We start from the raw sequence: 17,428 nt of genomic DNA, 5'->3' as shown, positions 1-17,428 counted from the left end.
GGATCTCTAGGTTCTGTAAGTTATTGTTTATGGCAAAATAACCATGTTATTCATTAAAAAAAAAATTGAATTATAATAGTATTATAGTAATTAAGTAATATATATGAATATGTTCCTATGTTAACATAATAATGTAGTCTTAATTACAGATATGTAGAAACTGTATCCGCTTAATTCATATAAGCATTAAATGTTGAATAAATAAAATATATATATATATATATATATATATATATATATATATATATATATATATATATATATATATATATATATATATAAAGAGAGAGAGAGAGAGAGAGAGAGAGAGAGAGAGAGAGAGAGAGCACATATTGCAGAACAGATCTTTTTGTCATTTTTTAATGAATAGCACCGATACATACACACCCACAACATGCACAAAATAGTGCATAAAACAGAATGTCATTAGACAGACCATTTCTTTCAACTGGACACATTAACCACAAAATAGGGACTATAATTGCAGAATATGACACAACTAAGAAATAAAAGAAATGTTTTTCTAAATCACTCGTTTTCTTCAGATGTTTCTCTGGGAGATGCCTTAAATGTTTTCTGTAGAGCAACTTCTATTAGCAAGTTCCAGAAAGAACAAAGATGAGAACTAATTCGAATGAATGATTAGAAAACCTTTTGCTTTGAAAAAGGCAGCTGCTATAACAAATGCAATCATATTGTAGCATCTGCTAATGAGAATGTGTGTTAGAATTACTATTACCATATACAGTAATATCATTACCATATAATACAAATATATTACAGTCTAAAATTCTCCTAATCTTATCGTTTTTTTGCACAAGATGTTTTTCATGTCTACGTTGTGTTGTAATTTGCTAATGTAAGCAAAAAAAAAAAAAATACATTATAAAACATTACTCAATTCTGGACTGATACACGCTGAATTTGCATTTTATTACTTCCTAGTCCGTGTTGTGCAATTCTTCGTTTGATAAACGGGAAATGAAAACTGGAATACATTCTTAACGGAAAATGTTTTTTTTTGTCTCTTGCACTTGAGGTTGTTGCTGATTTTTCAAGCACAGTGCAAAAGTTTCTTGGTGCAATGGTAAGTTATTGAACAAAAATTATCTTTATACTGTACAAATAAGAAATATATTAACAAAGGTAATAAGAAATATCTTTTGTAACAGATGGTCAGCACAGGGTGTGTTGTAATTTATAATTATAATACTGCAATTATTACTCAAAATCAAAATCAAAATTTTACTATCATTACTATTATTATTATTATTATTATTATTATTATTATTATTATTATTATTATCATCATCATTATTTATTATTATTCTTTTTTTTTTTTATTGCAGGTTTCCTTGTCAGTGTATGCAATTCTACCTGTAAGCGTTTTGCTGTGGGTTGTGACTCCCTCTGTCTCAGACAAATGTAATGGCTACAATGGGTACCCTGGTGTGCCAGGCATCCCAGGAACTCCTGGCACAAATGGAAATAATGGATTAAAGGGGGATAAAGGAGATCCTGGTAAAATATCTTTCTTTAAAATTCTACTATAAGTGTTAATCTTTTAGTCAGTGCTTAAAATCTCTGCGGATCTCTAGGTTCTGTAAGTTATTGTTTATGGCAAAATAACCATGTTATTCATTAAAAAATTTATTTAATTATAATAGTATTATAGTAATTAAGTAATATATATGAATATGTTCCTATGTTAACATAATAATGTAGTCTTAATTACAGATATGTAGAAACTGTATCCGCTTAATTCATATAAGCATTAAATGTTGAATAAATAAAATATATATATATATATATATATATATATATATATATATATATATATATATATATATAAATTAATAAAAATTTTTAATGTAACTCTACATGATCTATTTGTATGCAGGAGAAGACACACATCCACTGAAGGGTGCCAAGGGTGAACTGGGTGCTGTTGGGCGCCCTGGTAGACCAGGACTCAAAGGGAACAAAGGAGGACCAGGAGCAACAGGAAAAAAGGGTGCAAAAGGTTCAAAGGGGGCTTTTCAGTCGATTTCAGATGTTACGCCTTTTTTTTTCTCTAATAAAAAAAGGGCGAATTCCAGAACAGGTTTAGCTCAGCATAAAATACTTGACTTTGAAGAACAAGTCTTTACCGAGAAGGCTGGCCTTGATCTCAATGAAGGTCTTTTCACAGCCATAAAGCGAGGTGTTTATTACTTTGCGTACCACGTGTCTGCAGGGAACAATGCCTGCCTGTGTATTAAGAAGAATAATGCAGTGGTTATAAGCTTCTGTGATTTTTCTGAAGGAGTGCAGCTGACCTCTGGGTCTGTGGTCCAGGACCTGCAGGTAGGGGACACTGTAGGGTTGTATGGATGCACGAGAGTGAGTCAGCTCATGACTTCTAATGCTGATAGCACATTTACTGGCTTCCTGTTATTTCCTTCATAAGAATTTAGAGTAATAAAGCAGTTTAAGTGTCTTGCCTAATTTTTTTTTTTTTTTTAGACAGCTGATTTTAAATGATTAGTTCTCGACTCTCTTTGCTTTTCATCCCACACTTTTCAATGTCTTATCAAACAACTTTTGGTTTTAATCAATAACAAATGGATTTAAAGTGTTGCATACATCCCTATGTAATCAAATGGCTGACAATTTAATACTCATAAAGTTGAAATAAATAAATAATAATAATTTGCATCCTCGTTGTTGTCATTATCATCATCATCATCATCATCATCATTATCATCAATCAATCAATCAATCAATCAATCAATCAATCAATCAATCAATAATAATTTGTTTCATGGTTAACATTGCACGCACACACGCACACACACACACACACACACACACACACACACACACACACACACTACAGCACTAGGATAAATACTCATAGCCTGAAAGTGTATTTTATGTCCTTCTCTGCAAGGTAGTGCTATTGGTCCCTTCAAAAAAAAATCCTAAATAATACACCTTAAACCTTACCACAAATGTAAAGCATGAATGGCCAAAACATTTATTGAATCAAGGTCGATTTTGTTGTATTTGCTATACACTGAAGTCATTTGTAATAAAATACTGTAGATAGACAAACAAACAGACAGACAACTAGGCAGACACAGCCAGCCAGCCAGATAGATGGATGGATGGATGGATGGATGGATGGATGGATGGATGGATGGATGGATAGATAGATAGATAGATAGATAGATAGATAGATAGATAGATAGATAGATAGATAGATAGATAGATAGATAGATAGATTTCAGTTATTTTATATGTTATGGCTTCAAACAGAAGAGATTTCTACACTCAAAAAAATGAAATGTTGGCCTTACTTAACTTTTCATGTCAACAGGTTCCACGTAACTCACGTAATGTTGCATTTAAGTAACAATATTGATTTCAGTAAACTTAAGGTAATAACATAAAGGTTATGTAATGTTGTTTAGTTAAATCAACTTAACATTCTTAAATTCGTTTTAATATATTAAGTTAATTAAGTTCAATTATTCTAAAATTTATATTGTTGCCTTCAACCAAAACCAATACCGGTAATCCAGTTTTATTGATTAGTTTATTCAATGAATCTACAGGTATTTACATTTTTTTCCAACAAGAATGTTTACAGTACAAAATATGAAAACTGCCTTTATTTTCCAAAAATCTAATTTATGTTTTACTTATTACAAAAATACTAATAAAACTATAAGCATTTACAAAATAATAATACAAAACAAATAATAATACAAAAGCCTTATTTTTTAATATTTCCTTTTTCTTTGAAACTGAAAAAAAGCTAACAATGCATCAGTTATTCAATGCAAGACCAACATGAAGGAATGAACATGATCAGTACTGAAACAAATGTACTGCTACAGAAAACAGCACAACTGTATGGAGAAAACATACAGTATGTCCTGCCTTATGAAAAGAGTTTATTTTTCAGGACCTGGACCTTGTTTGAATGCTTGTTTTTATGTAGTTCCATAAATAACTTTTGAAATACTTTAAAAGTGTATCTCAGATCTTGTGGTTAAACCAAGTTTAATGCATAAATTAGACCAAGTATCACAGAACATGCATTTGCCACATTGTTCAGGTTTTCAAATATTTGGATGCCTTTAATGATGATGCCAACATCTTCATATGGGTCTGTAGCATCTGCTCCTTCATGTACGAGGTCATAGATTCCCAGGGTGGTGTTGCGCATCGAGGTTGCAACGACATCATGTATAACATCCTAAAAATATTAAGTATAAAAAAAAAATTACCAACAGATCAAGGGTGAGAGGAGGGGTTGGCTGCACAGAAACATAAAATACGTTTAAAAAAAATTTAAATGATTTACCATATACTTCTTCACAAGGTTTGATGGTCTTCATTCAGGTAGACAGTAAGGGCTTTCAGGATGCATTCACGTTTTTTGACATTCTGAACAATGTAAAATGAGCATAAGTTAATGCTTTACTGTACATCTAAATCTTTAAGTAGCATCATACAGATTATCCCACTGTAATGTTTTTACAAAAGTCAAGTTTGTCAATCCTAGCGACCAGTACAAGACATCCGAAAATGGTCCTAAATAAGGAGAATTTTTCAATTTTTGCTATGGAAAAAATGCACAATAATCTTTGAGGTCAGAGTTGTTCCAATTGTTGCAGGTGCAAAAACACAACTCTGGTGAATACTGTTTCATTAAAACAGTCTGGTTCCAAATGAAAAGTCGCGAACTATCCAGGTTGCAGATTCGGTAACACCCTGAAATTAAGTTACGATACAGAGGTTTTCCAAGACAGGTTCTACTCTGAATAGGCCTTGCAAGGATCCATTAGAGAAGTCAAGTCCTCGCACTGTGCGTCAGGTGCAAAATGTCACAGTACATGTTGGAATCCACGTTTCTCGCAATGAACCACAGATCATGATGCTACCACCGCCATGCTTGACTGTACGCAAGAAAAAATCTCTTTGTACTTCTCACCAGGTCGTCAAGCCCACGCTGTACTCCATCTGAGCCAGACAAGTTTATCTTAGTCTCATCAGACCACAGGACATGGTTCCAGAAATTCATGCTTTTAGACAGGTTTTCTTCAGCAAACTGTTTGTGGGTTTTCTTATGAGCAGCTTCAGAAGAGGCTCCTTCTGGGACGATGGCCTGCAAACCGACTTGTTGCAGTGTGTAGCGTATGGTCTGAGCACTGACAAGTGAAGTTTCCGCTTTTGCATCCTCTAAAGCAATGCTGCAGCAATTCTGCGCCTGACGCACAGTGCGAGGACTCGACTTCTTTGATGGAACCTTACGAGGCCTATTTCAAGTAGAACCCTTCTTGGAAAACCTCTGTACTGTAACTTAATTTCAGGGTGTTAACGAATCTTTGGCCTCGGCAACTTTGTGGAGAGCAACAATTCTAGATCTCAAATCCTCAGAGTATATATACAGTATATATATATATATATATATATATATATATATATATATATATATATATATATATATATATATATATATATATATATATATATATATATATATATATATATATATATGCGTGCACACACACACACACACACACACACACACACACACACACACACACACATACACACACTTAATTTAATTTTAATACACAAACTTAAGTACATTATTTAATTTAAACATAGTTATATTCTTTGGACCAACAGCAGCCACATTTCATTTTTTTGAGTGAGTAGCAGGTGTTAAGATTATGTTAAATTCCAATTAAAAAGCAATTAATATGATTATGCTCACTTAAAATGTGGATTAGTATTTTGTGACAAATTCTGTATGTGTATGGGGTTTGATGTAATGTTGGAGCAGGCTCTGCAAAAATTCAGCTTGAACACTGCTGAGCTAAAGTGTAATTCCATTTCATTATGTGTCGCACCATAGAGACTCAATGTATCTGCATTTCAGGAACATAAAATTCCCACTTAAATAAAACTCCAGTACAGTTAGTACCTTGGTGTCAATCACTGTTGTGGGTCTTATTGTTCTTAAACTGATTCATTCATTTAAAAGGCTTTTGGAAAGAATAGGCCTGCCATGGCAACCACCATCAACTAAGGATTACCGTGGATTTCAATCATCAAGCCTGCTGTAAGAATGTAAGAAAAACAGAGCTCCTACACTGGTTGATGCGAGGCTCTACTAGAATATCTTGAATCACATAGAATTTGTGTGATTAGTAATCAATCAAGGTGAAGGTGAGCATTTGTTCACAATAATAACAATATATAAAGTTAAATTTAAAAGTTACTTTTGACTGTTTTTATGATTGATTGTACATACAAGTTTTGCATTCCTGAATGGTTTAATGTGTGAATATTCACGTTGTATATTTTCTACACACATGTATATACATTTTGTAAAGAAAATGATTTAGCTCTATTGTTCTCCTTTTTATTTTTTGCAGTGATAATAAAATGGTAGCAAGTCACTCACCAAAGTTTAGCTACATATCATGCTAACATTTTGCTGCACTTTATTTTCCTTGCCCGTGTCAGTTTTCACATATTTGTATGCTTTTGCTTGTCATCTATACAAACTTGTTAATGAATGTGGCAAGTGAATGCTGATGTAAAGTGCTAAGTGTAACAAGCGGTGGGATTCAAAACGAGCAGTATGTATTTACAGCATTGATATGCACTACTTCGAAGCATATTTTATTTAAGTGAACATGCCAAATAAGTAAGAAAATATCACATAAGGATTGTGATTAAACATGTTCTACTTTTTCTTTTTGGCTGCTCAAACGAACAGTCAATCTGCCATCTTGTCCATTTAAATCAATTTTATGCTGAAATAAATTGAAAATGTACTGCAAGTGAATCTACAGTGCATTACGATTAGTATTATAGAGAATTCTCCAGACATTATTGTTCACTAAGTACTTGGCAACACTACAAACTAGACTTACACCCAAACCAGGGATTTATGTCAAGAAGGAAGCATTTCAGGTGTAACATGGCAACCCAGTATCTACAGACATGTACTGTACATGGTAAATAATTAATAAACAAATTAATTTTCTTAGTACAGAGAAAGTAATGGCTGCACAGAAAAGGCCACTTACAAAGATGCTATGCCCACTTCCTCCCACTGGGCATAATTTCCGAGTTGGATGCCTGCATCTTAGGAACAGTCAAAGGATAAAGCCATTGCAAGCGTTCCCTCAGGTGGGGGAACTTCCTGCTGTGGCAGGTAAAATGCAGAATAAAAATTATCACACACAAATAAGTTACACCTCAATTATGAGCAAAATACTGGATAGTTTACAAAATTTATTTATAGTTTTTATTTATATTTACACAATGTAATACAATAAATAAGATTCCAAGTACAATATAATAAATATGATAAAGATGAATTTATAAAGGTAATGATGGTGTTACTTATGTAAAGATGTTGCCTGAACAATGCTAAAGTTAGCTAGTTAATCTCCTTAGCTGAGGGAGATTAACTAGCTAACTTTAGCATTGTTAATGAATGTGGCAAGTGAATGCCACATTCATTGCATTCACTTGGAAACTGAATTATAGGTGAGATAGACTTCTGGTTCATAATTTCTATAAAACTATAGCTCGAAAAAGCTTAGTTATTAGTAATAGAGGGATAGTTATTAGCGTGGAAAAGTGTAGAAATTTATATTTCAGCTCATTCATTTACTTAAATGGTCGATTTTCCATAAAAACAACTGCATTTTATATATTGAATTAAATAAATAAACACAAACATTAAATTACATATGTTTTATATTCTTGTTAGGTTTATTGCTTTATCCGGATAAACGTGAGAAGATGGTAACAACATCAGAAATAGCTTTTGGCCCCAAACCCTATTCCAAGACAGAACCAAAGAAGATTCGGAAGTGCAATCTGATACTGGAGGGTGAGGATTCTTGTAATAATCATTTCCATAATAAGCTAATTATACTTTTTTTGCAAATTGTCATGAAGAAAGAAAGGACTTGATAAAAGCCATGCATGGAAAAACATTTGTATGCTACAAGCACCTTAGTCTGAGGTAATATATAGGCATAAGCTGGACTTCCATCAATTGTAAACAACACTACTGTGAAGCACAATAGATTGTCTTCATAACATAATTGGCAATTACCACAGTTTAATATACAGATTGCACTTACGTTTATATTTCTATTCATTTCAATTACACACACAAATGTAACGAAATTGTTATGAATCTTTCACTGACTTGAAAATCTTTAATTTAAGACAAATAAGACGATGTTATTTAGGCAAAAGTAATTTTATTTTAACAATAGATGGGAGATCTAGTGTATATCAGTTGTAGTTGACACTGTAGTGGTTCCGCCGTATTAACGGCAGATTGATCGGTTGTTGCATTCTCACCATTTAGGTCAGTTTGTGGTTTTCTGTGCAATATTGCCTTTATTAGATTTCGTAGGCATCTCTGTATGTTGATTAGCTGTACTATGAAGAAGCTTTATATTTTACAGGTGACTGCTTTAATCAACATACACGTGTGAGAGGAAAGAAAAGCAGCGTTACCGAGACTTTTGTAGTCCTGTCTGGAATGTAAACTTTAGTTTGGCCTACTAAAAACATTTAGGTGCACCTTTACTATAAGAGGCCCATTATGTCTACGCATTGTGTGTAGACCAGGCACATCTTGTGGTTTGCCAAAAATATCTAACTCACTTCTGAATTAATAATCACTGCAGGGGATCAAAGCTACATAACAACCAACCAAGAAGCTTTTCCACCTCAAGCTTTACACGGTGATCCTTTATTAATGGTGAGAAAATTTCCAGCCAGACGTGAAAGAACTCCAACAGCACGCTACCAAACGCACTACCAGCAGAACTTTGTCCTACCACAGTGCATTTATGGGAGGAGACTTCAAGCCATACCACACCCTGATAACCTTGCAATCAACCCAGCATTGAGGCAAGAAACAAATACATTTACATTTAACTAGAATGATATATATGTTAATCATCTCAAAATAAAAAAATAAGCAGTAAATCTCTTGTATTCTGTAGGGCTGACTTTAAGACAGTCCAAATGGAGACCTACCCAGGATGGGACATTTGTCTTCATTCTCGTCCTCTTCCGGCTCATCTGAAGGAGCAATTGTCACTTAAACAGAAGACACCTAAACTGTGTACCACTACAAAACTTGTAAGTGTATTCCTTGATGTTATATCTTTTTTTTTTTTTTTGGGGTATTTCTGGAACTTGACTAATGTTCTTCTCTGATATGAATGTTTTAAGGCTTCTGGATCAACAAATTCTTCTGTCAACAGCAGATGATCTGAAAACGTCCAGGCTGCCCACCAGACCCACAAAATGAAGAAGACATTGGACCACTCTCACTTGGATCCCTGCTGCTCTGCTATAATGAGTTCCAGATCTAGCACAATGTTCAAGACATGATCAGGCAAAAATCCATTTAATGCAATTTTCCAATTTACTCCAAATGTAGTACATCAGATTTTTTTATGAATGTACAGTTCATGAATGTGCTATAATTATAGAAACCCGTCACCCCATATCATTTCGCTATAATAATAATTTTTATTTAATTCTCATGGCATTTTCATATACCCACTTCCAACTATTATTTAAAACAGACGGTCAATATTTACAAAGTTGGTTCCAAGTACACATTTATTATTAAAATTTAAGCTGAAAACTAAATGGTAGACTGGTACCAAAGTATGCAAAAAATATATATTTTTTTGGCTGAAAAAGTCAATACTTTTGTCCATATGGTGCATCTTATCCAGGACAGATAAATCACTAGGACAAATACTATGTGGACAAAAGTACTGGGACACCTGAACCTTTTTTGCCATATGTGGTTCTTCTCCAAACTGTTACCACAAAGCAGGAGGCACACCACCGTATATGACGTCTTTGGATGCGGTGTAATAAAGTTTTGCGTTCACTTGGACTTGGAAACCCAAACCTGTTCCATCATGGCAATGCCCCTGTGCATGAAGATCTGTTGTACATGCTTTGGAAAGGAAGAACTCTCATCTCAACCTTAATGAACACATTTGAATTGAAATGGAACACTGACTGCACCCCAGTCCTCCTCACCTACATCAGTACCTGGTGTGGCTTGTGAACACAAATGTCCACTCCAAAATCTAGTGGAAATCTTCCCAGAAGAGTGAAAGGAAATAGAAGAGCAAATTGGGACTAAATGCGGAATGCGATGCTCAAAAGCACATACCGTGTCTGCAAACTTGGCAATGTAGTGTGACAGTGCAATATGTGGTGAAGAGCACCCCCTTGTGTTTATACCGAGTTACTGTCTTATGTGCATTTGATGTGACTTCGGAAAACATTATTTGACGTAAGACATTAAGAAACCGCAACATTTAATAAACTTCACAAAATAAACCAGAAACACACATACAACTGCTGAAGTCCATAAAAGTCACAAAATGTACTGTGTGTAATTTGGTCGCTCATCTTGGTTGATAACCCTAATGACATTTACATCATGAGATCCATTTAGACAATCTGCTCCATGCTGGTGAATCAGAACATGTACACACATATGTACAGACACACATGCTCACACATCCTATAGTGTGCCTACATGTCCTCCACACTCCATTTGTATGCTTCTTCTTGCAAAGCCTTCTTTTCCGCTATTCTGGTGTAGCGCTTCTGTTCAAACCCATTGGACCTAAACACCAGGAAATGAAATGGAAATAAAAATAAAGCATAAACAAATTACACCAACCTTGTGCATTCTTGCCTACATCAGAATTCTTAAAATCTGGTTAGCTTCATTTGTACAATACATAAATTAAAGCATCTTGTCAGTTATGTCTGTTAAAATCCGATTCTGTGAATCTTTGGGCAAAAGGTTGCTAATAAAATAAAATTTAAGCTAATTACATTTTTAAACACAAGGAAATATAAATGCCTGTTTTATATTACGTAATTGTTTCTATGGTAACAAATTACACAGACATTTGCATGTTAGACACAATACATAAAATGATTTCGAATACAGTTGTTAAAATTGTATTTTTTTAATATGGAATAACAAATAATTATTGGCTCAGAAGATCATGAGTTCAAACCTCAGCACTACCAGACTGCCATTACTGGGCCTATGAGCAATGCATTTAAACATCAAGTGCTCTGTTGTATAAATGTATAACTGGGTTACTGCCAAATGTCATAAATGCTATTTAATTAAAAAAATTATAAGATTCGAAAAAGAGTGGGGGAAAAAAAAATCTGGTCCACAACATTAAATAATCCAACACATAAATTGCAAAAACAAATGGATGAAAAAATACAGCAAGTAGATATTTAATAGATTGGAAATGACAGTTTGTATGTCACGAATAAAACAATTTGAGAAGTGCTGCTGTTGTAATGGTAACGTTAGGCTGCATCACACCACCCAGTCATGTCTCTCCAGTGACATCATTCTAATAAAATAATCTGTAAAAAAAAAAACACACACACACACAAAACTGTACCTGTCTACTCCATCCCAGCGATAACCTGGCATGATGTTGAAGCGATTTGGGGGTGGAGGTGGACCCCGATAACGAGGTCTCTCTTCAAAATTTAAAAAGAAAAAGAATAAAAAACAATAAGTGTTGACATTCCGTTGAGTGTAAAAATACATCACATATGGTGGGAATACGACTAAAAATAATTTCTAGAAATTTCCTAAAAATGACTGAATTAAGGCATTGAATCTTGTCCAGCAAAGAGGTGCTAAATACAACACTGACAAGTTTTCAGAATTAGTCGTGTAGGTTCAAAAACTCTAAGATTAGAGCTCTGTACGATGATCTACCTGCTTAAACACACCTGGTGATTTATATGCAAGTTGAACATCACAAAACTACACTGTATTTCTTCTGTTTTATAGCAGAAAGAACAAAGGATGTGCCGAAAGACTACAAAGAAAAGTTACTGATCTCCATATTGGCCTGAAATGAACTAATATCACAAAGTCACTTACTGATGAACAGTTACTTGTAAAATCTTGTAAAAAAAACAAAAAACAAAAAAAACATAGGATCTTGCACTTGACCAAAAAAAGAATTATCTTTTATACAGATGTTACAGGCTGTACTGCAGGAGATCAGTCTGGGGTCCTCCAACCACACATACATACATTTTTAAAACCAAAGCAAATTCTAGTCTAACTAAAAATGTGTGTATACACGGTCATATTAAAATGTTTCAAGACTCGCTCTTATTACAAGGAAGTACTTTATTTATCTAAGTTTACACACTATCATCTTCAAAATAGTCCCCTTTCACGCCAATACAGCGCTCCCAGTGTTCCCGCCACTTCAGGAACACGTAACGCAAGTCAGCATCTTTTCCGTTTCACGCTGAATCGGCGCAATAGTGTCAACATGGTGACCAGTGAGCCACATTAGTCTCAGAACTTTTTGATACCACCTCATATGTATGGGCCTCCTTATCACAGTAATACTGTAGCCAAGCTGTTAAATCATGAATGAATGCCTAATTACTCTCACACCTATTATTGTTAGGAAGACTTTAGATTCCTTATCATTCCTCACCATTGATCCCTTTGGCTTTTACATTCTTCTCCCTCTTCTTGCGCAGAAGTGCTGCCATTGGGTCTCCATCTCTCTCCTGCTCTCTCAGCATCTTGTCCAGGTCTTCATCATCGATGTGACGTGCCAAAGGCTTCTGGGCCTCTCTGAGAGCATCGGCCACGTTCTGCTGCTGCATCTGACTCTGCACCAGTCTGGGTGACAGAGGCAAGAAGAGAAAGAGAACAAACTAGTTAAATATCCTCAGTTGTAACAGCAGCCTTGCTACATGGATGATTCAGTAAATGTTACTATAAAAAGAATAAAACATGACAAACATTTAAAAAGAATCAATAATTAAATTATTTAACATTAAATAAGGTTCAGGCTACATCACACTATGCGGATTGTTGCTTATTTTCCTACACCGCCATGGTTTTATTTACAAAATTAACTACATTGTCTATCCATACACTATAAAATACCTCACCCTTTGCCCCACTGTGCATATTTCTCATCCTTCTCTGCTTTCTCCCCTGCTTTCCTGCTCTGCTCGACACGCTCGGACTCCAGGTCACGCTTCTTTCCTGTTTTGTCTCTGAAAATAGTCTCTGCATGACACGACGCCTCTGGAAGGGGAAAAAAAACAGTCAACAGTTTAGGTGTTACACGTAGATCTACAGAGAGAGAAATGCAGTCCTATTTCACAAGCCTTAAAGCAAAACACCTTCTAGCGGCCGGTTTTGTTTTTCCCTCCTGCGCATGTCCTCTTGCTCTTTCCGCAGGATATCAGAAGACACCAGACCAGCAGTTCCACCAGATAACATTTGAGGCTCCTGTATACATACATATTAAAGAATTAAAAGACACATTAAAAGAGGATTATATTAAAAATTCACCCTGAAAAATTCAATATAGTTATATTGAAATATTTCTGATAATCTGGAATGTGTTTTTATCATTTAGTTTGAAATGATCGAAAAATTGGAAAACTTTGTCGTTTTCTTCAGCCTGAATCTCCTCCTCACCTCTCGTTGTTTTCTACCCGTTCCTCCGTTTTTTATTCTGCAGCATCTTCTGTGTTTACCTGTCCAGAGTGAAGTATGCGAAGTATGTCGATTTCACCTTTACCAGGAAAGCTTTTAGAGCTCACAGCAAAGAAATACTGAGCGACTATTTGCTAGGTATAAATCCAATGCTAGACAGCCTTTACAGTCTAAACAACATAAAATTTTTGGAGGAAAGAAATGCTGCTTCACATTATTAAATATCCACAGCTATCACAGCTGGCTGAACTAGATACATAAATTCAAATCAAATTACCGTATTTTTTGGACTATAAGCCGCAACTTTTTTCCTACGTTTTGAACCCCGCGGCTTAAACAAGAAGCGGCTTATTTATGAATTTTTCCTGGGTTTTTCCCGGTTTCACAAACTTCAAGCCAAAAAACTGAGCGACATAACATTAGACCAACAAAATTTCCGAACGGAAACGAAAAGACGCACCTCACCTGTGTTCTGAGCTACACGGCATCGGGAGAAAAACTTTCACCGGTGTTGATTTTTAAACGCACGACGATGACAAAAGATAAACTCTCGAGAGAAATAGTTGTGAAAGGAAAGAGGAAGGTAGTGAACAATGACTTTCTTGGTAAGCTACTGTTTAGATACAAGCCGTTGTAGCGCGTTGAGTCTGGGTGAAGGGAGAGCTCACTAACTCCAGTTGCAACAGAAATCTTATAAGCACAGACAGGTTTCCAAAACTCGTGCTTTTTTTATTTTTCTTGGCAACAGCGTTACGGGTTTGTCAAAGAAACTTAGAAATGAGCATCAGAAAATAATAGGGACATATTCCTCGGTCTCCACACATGCAATAATAACGGTAAAATGCGGAGGCAGGCTATTCCCAAAATGCCGCTCTGCTCTTAAAGAAGCCACAACATATTTTACCCGTTACACCGTGTAACACTCTCTTTCGTTAAAGCCTGTGTAAAGTTCATTAGTTTCAGTGTAGACACGGCTTATAGACAGGTGCGGCTTATTTATGTTCAAAATTATATTTGGGTGCACTCAATAGTCCGGAAATTATGGTAATATTACATCTAGCAAGTGGTGTCATTTTCATCTTAGCTTTAGGTTGTTTCCAGTTTTTAAATGTTATCTAGCAGCAAGTTTAAGTATTAAACTACCCCACAATACCCTACTGCCTATGGGCCATTACAAATCTTTGCAACAGACTTTCTGGTACAAAGTTCTAAAGATATTTAAAGAAGTTTATTGGGCTTTTGACTCAAGAGCTTCGGGTGCTTGCAGAAAAGGGTGCATTATTAAAAAATGTCAGTCACCTCATCAACTACTTTATCAGAAGACAAACATTTTCAAGGACAAAGAAAAATCTACTCAACTTGTAAAAATGACAGTACACTATTCCTGTGAATGATGTGTGGATATGCAATTTAAAATGTAAGTTTGGCTTCTGTTTCTTTTCGTAACATTTTATTGGGAAGGGTCTAAAATCTGTGCATTTTGGCTTCACTTTTTAAACCCTGTTAATGACTACAAACTTAAGCTGTCACATAGTTGCAAGATCCCATACACAGCACACTCATTTATGCTTTCATGTTTACCGTATTAGAAGCAGAAGCTCTACGAGGAGGCGACAGATCCGAGTCTGATCCATGCTTATCCTGTGGCCTCTTCCTAGGAGGGGATAGGTCAGAGTCAGACCCCCTGCCTCCCTGCACTCCTTTCCTAGGGGGAGACAGATCAGAGTCCGAGTCCCGTTTGGTGTTAGGGCGTCTTCGTGGAGGGGACCGGTCCATGTCTGGAACACGTCCAGCGGAGGAGGATTTAGACTTTTCTCTTTGTGCAGAATCTGTAAAATAGTCAAAAATATGTTGTGTGTTTATTAAGCAGTAATCATGAGCACGAGATATAAGGAGGTGGAATCAATATGCACCTTTATGACCGCGTTTTTGTGTTTTCCGCGGAGGAGAAGGAGATGAGGAGTCATGCCGTCTGTGTTTGGTTTCTGTTCTGTGTCTGGGATTTGAAAGGTCTGGAGAATCGTGGCGAGATTTTCTTTTGGGTGAGAGATCAGGAGAATCGTGGCGAGATTTTCTTTTGGGTGAGAGATCAGGAGAATCGTCCGAAGTCTTTTTCTTGGGCGAGAGATTAGGAGAATCATGGCGCAATCGCTTCTTCGGTGAGAGGTCAGGAGAGTCATGGCGTCCTCTCTGTACCGGAGAACCATCAGGAGAATCGTGTCGAGTTCTCCTACTCTCCTTGTCCTCTGGGCTTTAATAGATGTGAGGACACAGCACATGCAAAACATTAGATTTGTCTAACAATCTTGTGTTAAATATTGCAAGAAAATACTCTCAACTACCTTGTTCCTGAATTTGTGACTTCGGGAGATTCGTCATTTGTGGCTGTACCATGGAAATTAAATGAAAAATGCACATAATGGCGAATATGTTACAGAGGTAAGGAAATAAACTCTTGCATGCGGTTGTAGGACATGGTGTAATGTGACAAAGGGAAATGTATTATTTTTCTATAATAACAAAATTAATAAAAAAAATTATTAAAAAAAGGGAATAAATCTCACCTCCCAGAACTTTCCACTTGTTACTAGTTCTAAAAGCTTCAAGTTGCTTTACTTCGGCTGGACGCTCATCTATTATTTCTGCAATCTAAAGTAAAATATAATTAAATGCAATTAAAAAGCCTTAATGAACTTAATGTTGAACAAAAAGTAACATCAGCATTTTACAGTTTTATTTGTCTTTGTTCTATAAGTTGTTGCAATGTAATTAGGAAAACCTCAGCAACAGGCATGCAAAAATATTTTATCAAGCCAGGAAAGATTTTTATTCTTTTGTTTTCTATTTTCACTGCATTCCTGTTTAATTCATAAAATATGATAAGATAGAACTTTTTTAATCCCAAAAGAAATTCTATTTCCAGAAATAAATAAATAAATAAATAATAATAATTAAAAAAAAGTATGTTCTCTATATGCACGTGTATTAATAAAGTGCTAGGAACTAAGAACAAGTCGCACATAATATGATATTGCACATGGTATGGAATTGCACATGGTTTGATGGTATGGAATTGCACAAGGTATAATATTAACATACATTGTAACTGTTGTGAAATTTTTAACATGCATATAATTACACAGTGACATCGTTCATATAAGATCTCTCAAATCAAGTGATTTCAGTTCAGGTCATGCACCTGGCACTGCCCATGACCCGGATCTGAACCATGAACCATGTACCATGTAGTTTATGAACTTTTCAGAGTTCAGGTAGATAGGGGTGAGTGTATATGGATGTGTGCTCATATATTACATAATTTGGGAAATTTGGTAACCCCCTTTAAAAATCTGATTTACATCCAAATAGTACTTACCACAGGCGCCTCCTCATCCTCATCTTCATCCTTGTTCTCCTTCTCTTCTTTGTTTGCAGCCAGTTCCCTCCAGTCAATGTCATCGTCAACAATTTTCATCCTGCAATGTTCAACACTATCAATTAATTTAATAATAATAATAATAATTGTTGTGTAGGTCGGCTACCTACAGACTCACTAAACACCACTGGTATTGAACATTTGCACATGCTAGGCTAACTTTCTACTTGTTATTGCCAACGTTATAAACAATTTCCTTTTATTTACCCTCTCCCGGCGAGTTGGGGACGTTTTTTCTTAACCTTCTTCTCTTTTGACTTCTTGCCATCCTCATCTTTCGATAAATAGCGCTTTAAGTATTCTGCTTTTGAAATACCAGTACTTTCGCTTATTGCGCTCCTGGAAGCAGCCATTTTGCTTCTGACCTACGTCACAAGACGGAA

At 35.4% G+C, this 17,428-nt stretch overlaps 3 protein-coding genes across 5 annotated transcripts; 2 read left to right on the top strand and 1 right to left on the bottom strand.

Moving 5' to 3' along the window:
- Positions 1 to 981: 981 nt before the first annotated feature.
- On the top strand, positions 982 to 2,697 carry c1qb (complement component 1, q subcomponent, B chain). The gene is made up of 3 exons (XM_046868018.1): positions 982 to 1,087; positions 1,350 to 1,521; positions 1,901 to 2,697. Exons 1-3 carry the CDS (start codon positions 1,085 to 1,087, stop codon positions 2,446 to 2,448), a joined length of 723 nt encoding a protein of 240 aa, XP_046723974.1. The 5' UTR covers positions 982 to 1,084; the 3' UTR covers positions 2,449 to 2,697.
- Positions 2,698 to 6,145: 3,448 nt separating this feature from the next.
- Positions 6,146 to 10,239, top strand: si:dkeyp-69c1.9. Of its 3 annotated transcripts, none has more exons than XM_046868699.1 (6): positions 6,146 to 6,228; positions 7,059 to 7,225; positions 7,790 to 7,912; positions 8,727 to 8,952; positions 9,048 to 9,186; positions 9,315 to 10,239. In XM_046868699.1, the coding sequence occupies exons 2-6, from the start codon at positions 7,072 to 7,074 to the stop codon at positions 9,321 to 9,323; spliced, it is 651 nt and encodes a 216-aa protein (XP_046724655.1). In that variant the 5' UTR covers positions 6,146 to 6,228; positions 7,059 to 7,071; the 3' UTR covers positions 9,324 to 10,239. The 3 variants fall into 3 exon arrangements, with proteins under 3 accessions (XP_046724655.1, XP_046724654.1, XP_046724653.1); XM_046868698.1 differs by having other exon boundaries at positions 9,312 to 10,239; XM_046868697.1 differs by having other exon boundaries at positions 9,280 to 10,239.
- A 138-nt stretch (positions 10,240 to 10,377) lies between these two features.
- On the bottom strand, positions 10,378 to 17,428 carry bud13 (BUD13 homolog). Its single transcript, XM_046868696.1, has 11 exons — positions 17,253 to 17,428; positions 16,986 to 17,085; positions 16,174 to 16,258; positions 15,952 to 15,994; positions 15,523 to 15,860; positions 15,191 to 15,438; positions 13,291 to 13,399; positions 13,054 to 13,192; positions 12,588 to 12,778; positions 11,520 to 11,601; positions 10,378 to 10,708 (listed from the first exon to the last, which is right to left on the bottom strand). The coding sequence occupies exons 1-11, from the start codon at positions 17,396 to 17,398 to the stop codon at positions 10,615 to 10,617; spliced, it is 1,575 nt and encodes a 524-aa protein (XP_046724652.1). The 5' UTR covers positions 17,399 to 17,428; the 3' UTR covers positions 10,378 to 10,614.

The sequence above is a fragment of the Silurus meridionalis genome, chromosome 15 (assembly GCF_014805685.1).
Source record: "Silurus meridionalis isolate SWU-2019-XX chromosome 15, ASM1480568v1, whole genome shotgun sequence".
NCBI lineage: Eukaryota > Metazoa > Chordata > Actinopteri > Siluriformes > Siluridae > Silurus > Silurus meridionalis.
Note: the sequence above shows the minus strand (reverse complement) of the source record. Positions and strands in the feature narration are given on the sequence as shown.